Below are 8,123 nucleotides of genomic sequence, written 5' to 3' on the forward strand. Positions count from 1 at the left end.
AATATTTTTTTAAAAAGTGATACACAGTAGTATAAATTAGTTAGTAAATTATCCATACAGGAAAATTGAAACACCATCAATTTGGTAATCGGACTTTAGTTTGACAGTTGTGAGGGAGATTGTGATGGATGCATGTAAAACTGCATCAATGTCAACAAAGTACACACAGTTTCTATAATCCATGGTCATCGACATAAACTCAGCAGGATTTATTGCAACCGTGACAACAAATGACCTCTAGCTGATGCTAAAATGTCGAAACATAAAAGGTAAGGAGTTGTGTTTAATGCTTTGACCTTCACCCAGTCATTATGTATGAAGAGCCTTTAAAAACAAACATGAAAATACATGCGGGTACACAGTCATTCATTATTTTTATTATGAATATGTCAAAAACTGGAGCCATCTTGAGTTACTTAATCTCTCATTTTAAAGTATATACATTGCATATATTATGTATATACACTATTTTTGACAAATTACAAATTGTGAGATACAAACTTCATATAAAACCATTTATTGAAATGGAAAAATAGACATTGTTCTTGCTCTAACATATAATTCTTGGATGCACAATGTTTTTTCATATAACTGTGAATACACTGCCATAAAGTGGCATTAAATATAATGGGTTATATAATATAAGGAGACATTACATTATAGAATATAGAGTGAACCAGCTGTAGCCGAAAAATGGAGAAAAAGGGACTGGCCCATAAAGAACAGTGCCATAAAAATGACCATGTAAAATAAAATGAAGATGAGGGTAAATACAACATAATGCAGTAAAACAGTATTTCTGTGAAGGCTCAGGATGAATTGCTATTGATAATCTGGACAGAACATTTAGTTTTATGTCAGTTTATTAGGTCTGAGGAGAAACAAGGAAGACAGGAAAAGAAGAGTGATCTAGAGAGTGAAAGAGGAGAGGCACTGAAGAAAGTGATAAAGAAACAAGTATAGGAAAAAAGGAGGGAGGAAACGAGGCAGCTTTATAAATAGAGAGATTTCTTTCATTTAGTATAGATATACTGTGATTTTCTGCAATATTTCAGTGCAAGTACTCATTACATGTGTCACCGTGGTAACCCAAATGGTAGTGTCAATGTTTGAAGTCAGTGAGAGCACGACCTTGCCTTTCACAAGTGCACACAGCTGCATCCATCTCCCTTTCTGTCTTCCTCGCTGATCCAATCCATCCATTCTTTTGAGCCAGCTGCATCTCACCCCCCCAACACACACACACACACACACACACACATCTCTTGAGCTGCCAGAGAGGAAGAGAGTTGGCAGCCATACCTTCTTCTTCAAAATCAGCCTCTGTCTCTCGCTTACAGATAAACTGGACTTTGTGTGTACTGAGATACAAAAGGGACATCCAAATTGTCCAGAGTTGTTACTGAGATCTGAAGCAGGAGGAGCATGTCCCACCTTTGTCCTTCTCTAACTGAGGGGTGACAGTGTCGGGGACCTCTGATTGGAGCATGTCTTTCTCACTGGCAATGATGTGTTTCACCAAACAGTTGGCTGCTTCATCGATGTTGATGTTTTCCTGAAGAGAGGGGAAAGTAAAAGAATAAATAAATAGAAAGAAAAATAATAAGGAAAATGGATTAATGCAAACGCATTCATAGGAGGGAGAAAACGTACGTATGAGAGTGAATCTAATGGATCGTGACAAGACTAAGTGGAAGAATAAAGTAGCATTCGGCAGCAATGAAAATGGAGTTTTGCATTAAGTTGTTCACAGGAGCCGTCAGTGACAAACGGCAGCCATTGCTTGAAGTTACTGAAGAGACAAACAACGTGATCAAACTAAAGAGGTGGAAACAGGTCCCACCTGGACAACGGAACTGAAGAACAAGCAAATATAAAAACAATGACAAAACGCCACTGCTCTTCAGAACATCAGCACTTAAATCGGCCTGAGCCGTGGATAATACAATAAAAAAAGGTTTTTTTTTAAAGTCAATTATTTAATCCTTTAAATTTTTATGAATTATTTAAATGAAAATGTGCATTAATTGGCTGGAGTTGAAGTTAAGAAGACAGAAAATAAATATAATATAATATTCTTTTAAGTATATTCAACAAACAAATGTTTTTCCTGTGTATATATATTTTAGTGCATTTTTCATTATTAGTATTATCTACTGTTCTTTTGAGGATGATATGCTTTACTTCTACTTGAATATAGACATCAAGCAGAATGTCAAGATGGGTTAGACATGCAACTAAGGCAACTTGCCGCGTTCAGCAGTGCTGTCGCCAAATACACCAGACACCTCCCCACGTTTTTAGGATTGTTAACTCTTTTTATCTGATCTACAGTTCCACTCACGCCTCTTCCTGTGCACTCTAAACAATCAGTGGCTGACAGTCTGACGATGTCACGCACAGCATCAGCTCAGCTCGTTTGGAACCTCGACAGAGCAGGTACCAGGTACGAGGTAAATAACCGCATGCTAGTGGAAAAGGGGCTTAAGGCGAATTCTGCGTAGTTTTAAAGTATTTGTCAAAAACAAATTGGCTTATGTATGAAATGACTGCACAAGACATCACAGAGCGGCATGCAGGGAAAAAAAACTGTCTTTCTTTAATTACCAACCTCTCCTGGCTGTCACAATAAAGCACAATTACAAACTGTCCATTCTCAACAGCAGACCGAGATTAGACAGCAACTATTTAGAGGATTTAAAGCTGAAACCTAAGTCGGCAAGAAAGACTAAATGGCCCCGGGTGTTTAAATGAGTTTCACGAGAGGAGAGAAGGAGCAACAATTGTTGATGACAAACGTTCTCTCTTCTCTCACGCTCTCTCAGTAGTATGCGACACGGTGGCATCTGAAATGATCGTGATCTATCATCCTTACTGCTCTGCATCTGGGGAGTAAAAGATAATGAGATAACAACAAAAAGAAGCCCCCTCCCTCTCTCCCTCCCTCCCTCCCTCTCCCGTGCATCCATGTGCATATAGAGCACATCCAGTGTGACGCATTCGATGATACACCACAGATTTTAGAAAAGTTACAAATCATGAGCAGAGGACTGGATTGTTTACTACATAACAGACACCGGCTTACTGGTGCAACTATTTCATCACATGCCTGCTCTAACTGCGTGTGACCGTCTATAATTTTTCGAGAGATGCATGACTTGTTGTGTTGCTTTTTAAAGCGTCTCAATTGCTTCACTTACAACAGCGTGAATCATCCAAGCTGTCCTCATCAGCGCAGACTCAAGTATCTTTAGAAAATAAAAGTACTCTTTGGTGAGAAACTCCTCTGAGAAACCAAACCTGTTTAACTGTTTGAACGATTGTTGAAACTTCGGTCAAATTTATGGGTACAACTTTTGCACTGTATTAAAAGTTTGCACGTGAGCTTGTGTGTGACTCTGTGCACGTCTTAGCCTCTTTCTTTTTTTTTCTTTTCTTGTCATCCAACTGTGAAATTCCTGCATAACATCGGGGCTTGTGCTGGTGTGTCATTTCACAGTCAGAAGTCACTCACTACATTTCAGTGAGTCGTGAGTTTCACTGCACTTTACAGTAACTTTGTTCAGCCGTTTTCTTTGTTTTACTTTGTTTTAAGAGATTTACTTTGTTCTGATCCTGCAGCATCTGCAGCATACAGTAATAACAAGTTGAAGATTAGAAGACGGTGTTGTCATACTACAAGGGAATCAAGTGTTGGGTCAGACACACCTGCTGACTCAGGAGATTGAACCTCAGAGTTCCCGTCGAAAGGCTAAAGTGAGTGTGTGCGTGTATGTGTTTGTCTAAACACCCTCACCTTTGCCGATGTCTCAAACCACCCCACAAAGCCATTGTCCTGGCAGAACTGCTCCATCTTTATTCCGTTATTAGTGAGCACGTCCCGGCCTTGGTCACATTTATTAGCCAAGAGCACAGTGGCCACATTTTTCCCATTGGCAAGTGTCAGTTTGGAATCCAAGTCCTCCTTCCATTTTGCCACAGCCTCAAAGGAGGCGGGCCTTGTGACATCGAACACAATGAAGGCGCCCATGGCCTCGCGGTAGTACACACGGGTCATGTTGCCAAACCTCTCCTGACCTGGAAGACACGCACAGACAAAGATACACACACACACACAAATGTCATACATTTATTGATTCACACCGTTATATTTTCATTTGTTTTTAATTAGTGTGTATGTGTGTGTGTGTACATACAGTATATCTTTGTGAGGACCAAAAAACATGTAAACCAAAAAGGAAGTGAGGACAATGGCTGTTACTGTCTTGCTCGCAAGACAATGACACTGTCGCCTGATTTTTTTTCTTAACCTAACCAGAAACCTATACTGGTCCTTCTGAAAGCAGCCAGTGCAGCAGCAAAGAGGGACAGAGGAGTGAAAATTGATTTACGTGTGTCTGTGCTGAAGCCCGTAAGTACATTCACTATTCGCCTGCTCTCCTGCACACAGTGCACAGATGGATGAGGGCACATGATCAGCTGCAGAACACTGGGGAGGACGTGTGTCTTGTTCAAGGACATACAACATCACAAGGGCAGTAGTTGATCATTATTTTGCACCACACACCAAGTGAAACACTATTTCCAACTCTCTGAATAAGCCAATTTGTCAATTACACAATAAGCAAGCATGCGCATGAGCAACAATTTAAGATAAAGAACAGGTAAACCACTTGTATATGAAACATGAACACACATGTTGTTGTTGCATGGAAATTTGTGGCATGACTACTGACTTTGACAGACTATGTGTGTTTATGCAAGACTCCCTTGCTGAACTGATTTAAACATAGAATTGAATGCTCTGCAGCTGCAGACTCCAGCAGCGCAACATATACTGTATATCTATGTGATGTCAAAAAGCCGGATAACCCTCAACCCATCTCTCACATATCTTCTGTTCGGCTAAACCTGTCACTGTGTCAGTGCAGGCCACAGAGAAATGGCAGATAAAAATAGACAGAGAGGATGTTATTTGTCTTGGGAAATGTATAGAAACAGCAAGTGATTTGTTACATCTCTGTCATGAGAAAATGTCAGTCCAGCGTCAAATTCTCCAACATGTTTAATATTTGTTTATTTGATATTCACATGTCATTTTGAGCATGTTTGATAGTTAAAAGGACAAAGCCAAACTGTAGCTTAGACCTTGGAAGCCCAGGGTCCGTGTAGTTTCAGGCCCAGAGATGGGAGTAAGTCACACATATGCAAGTCTCAAGTCTTAACCTCAGAGGCTCAAGCATGACTGAAGTCATTCTTGCAAGAATCAAGATAGTCAAGTCCCTGCTTTAAATCAAGCAAGTAACAAGTCAAGTCAACGGATAAGAGTTTTACAGTGACACAGAAACGGCAAGGACTGCTTCATGGTCCCATACAAATGAACTGTTTAGAAAATTTAAAATAATTAAAACTACAGCGCCTAAAAGTACTGACATTAGACCTACATTAAACCATGGAAATCAATATTAGATATCTGGCTAAAAAACATGGCACATTTTGCGTACTTATCATAACCAACTTTTGACCCACCAAGACGTTAACTAGCGTTAAATTAAAATAGCAAACAGGTTACTTCCAGTCTTAACTTCCTTTGTGGGATTTGAGGTGTTGGTGTTGGTGTTGCTTGGTTGCCAGGTTTGTACGCAAGGCCGCAACAGCCAATGTTTTCCTTGTATTTCAATATTACTTTTCACTTGGGGTGATACTCATCCTTAGATTACAATAGAAGCTTTCTGTATACAGGAGCCTGGGACTCAAATCTCCCTCACATGAGCTTGAAACACATGACTGCTGGTGCTTATTGGAGAAGGAGCACAGGAGGGGAGAGAGCAGCAGGTCAGAGAATTCTTCTAAACCTCAGCCGACACTCATGTGAGAACAGACTGCTGTGGCTGTTAGCTTTGTTATTTTACCCAACAGCGTTATCACTCGTTTTCTGCATTCGTCACAAGCATTCCACTCAAGAGTTAAGCAGATTGTAAGAGCTGGGTAAAAGACTGAATCTCTGTTTGTATATACACTCATTATACTGTAAATATACAGTATGACTGTTCAAATTGTGGTGTAAATGTCAATCCTTGTGCTTTCAGCTCTTACTTACACACAGTACATCATTTTACTGCCTTAACCGACCAGTGATACGAGGGTTTACACTAAAAGCAATGTTAACTGTGTTTATCATGTAGCGTTGTGATGATTTCTCATGAGGTCATGTGGTTCTCAACATGAAACATAAGGCTTGTCTTATAATAGCTGGTTTTATTTAAAACAATATATATGCATACAGTATTCATACCCTCAATTATGGCTCGTTTCCCTTGGGAGTGTAAATAATTTGAAGCATGTAATTGTAGAAATGTGTGGCTAAACAATGTTAAGTGCTAATAGGTCAGCTGGTACATATGAGGAATGTTAACCCTGGATAACTTTCGACATCATCATCATCATCATCGTCGTCGTCAGAAAACAGTTGACAAAAGAGTTAAAGTGCACATATTCTGGATCACTGCCTTTTTATTCTGACCTCAACCTCTCAAAAGTCAAGTCAAGTGTGTGTGAGGCTTGAAAATAAAAAGGTGACTTGTCCCTTTTTAACAGTGGGACTATGATAATCATTTGATTAATCATTGGGGTATCTCTGTTTCTCATCTAAAATGTCATTTTATAACCATGGGAAACACCCTACTGCATTATTATGCATGATGCATTTCCACTAACATTTTCTACTAAGTGTATTCATTTAATTTTTCAACCACTAGTGCCAATTCTCAGTTTAATTAAAAAAAGAAAAACCTTATTTCATTTTTTTAAACATCATATAAAATAGCTTTCTAGGCCTTGACTCAGAAAACACGAGTAAAGTTTGAATCACAGCAAAGTTAGACACAGACCCACCACTTTTGTTTTTGTCACCAAATTATCTTTTCTTCCATTTGTTAGCTCTCATGTTTTATCAGTTTATCCATGTGAGCCGTGCGTAAAAGTTCGACAGTACCTGCGATGTCCCACAGCTGCAGACGCACCGTCTCCTGGTCCCAGTTGAGGACTTTGAGGGCGAAATCCACCCCGATGGTGGCTCTGTAGTTGGGACTGAAGTTGTGATGGACATAGCGCTTGATGATGCTGGTCTTGCCGACACCAAGGTCCCCAATTACAAGAATCTTATAGAGGTGCTCCTTTTGCATGGCGACCGAGGAGGGCGAGAGCTGAGCATGAACCCACTGTAAAAGGAGAGAAGAGAGGGATGAAAAAGGAGAAGAAGCACAGGACCGAACGGAGGGAAGTGTATAGAGCGTGTAATGAGAAGGGGAGGTGAAGTACGCCCCTGTCCACAGAGGGAAGTGGATCACAGACGCGTGGACCTTGTGACGCAGGGGAGCAAAGAGGACTGTGCGTAAACTGGAAGAAAGACAGACATTCATTAACATTATGCTGACATTATACTTTGTATGATGTTGCCTCTGTTTTGTGTGGGAAAAAAAGAAAACCTGCAAATTAGTTTAATTCAGATTAAAGTAAACTAGTAAAATAGCCGTCATTAGTGGACAATGGTGTAAGATGACAATAATTTAAAATTACAAAAAGTAAAGAACTAAAGTAACTAGAAAGTAACAAACGTTAGGAGCCAAACAACAAAAAAGGTAAACTAAAAAACAATCAATTTACTGGTAAAAAGAACTGGATTAATAATGACAGAGGGATATATACCAATGGCCTGGATAAAATTTAATTTACTCAAACCTAATGTATCAAAAAGTACTGCATTAAAAACATACTTAAACTTATCAAACAAAGCCACTAAAATAATAAAGAACAGCTTCTTTTGATTCATTCCACCCTTCTTCAGACTCCATGGCCTGTGACCAGTGCTTAGAAGGGCAGCTCCCCCAGGACTCAAGTCTTTTGCCACCTTAGAAAACATGAGACAAAGAGAGTATACACACACACACACACAAAATGAACAGAAAGTAAATGTAAAATGTGAATATATATACACCAACACTGGTGGGCAGCAGCTGATGTTGCCTCCACAAAATTACACACATACATTAAACAATTCAAAGGTCTTCTTTCAAACAAGCAAAACCAAATATTTCTGATACTTTTTATTCAATTCAAACAAA

The 8,123-nt window shown here is 39.4% G+C and overlaps 1 protein-coding gene across 1 annotated transcript; it reads right to left on the reverse strand.

Moving 5' to 3' along the window:
- Nucleotides 1-263: 263 nt before the first annotated feature.
- Nucleotides 264-8,110, reverse strand: rab38a (RAB38a, member RAS oncogene family). Its single transcript, XM_044031440.1, has 3 exons — nt 6,995-8,110; nt 3,797-4,077; nt 264-1,555 (listed from the first exon to the last, which is right to left on the reverse strand). The coding sequence occupies exons 1-3, from the start codon at nt 7,425-7,427 to the stop codon at nt 1,400-1,402; spliced, it is 870 nt and encodes a 289-aa protein (XP_043887375.1). The 5' UTR covers nt 7,428-8,110; the 3' UTR covers nt 264-1,399.
- Between the last annotated feature and the right edge of the window lie 13 nt (nt 8,111-8,123).

The sequence above is a fragment of the Solea senegalensis genome, linkage group LG8, assembly GCF_019176455.1.
Source record: "Solea senegalensis isolate Sse05_10M linkage group LG8, IFAPA_SoseM_1, whole genome shotgun sequence".
Taxonomy (NCBI): Eukaryota; Metazoa; Chordata; class Actinopteri; order Pleuronectiformes; family Soleidae; genus Solea; species Solea senegalensis.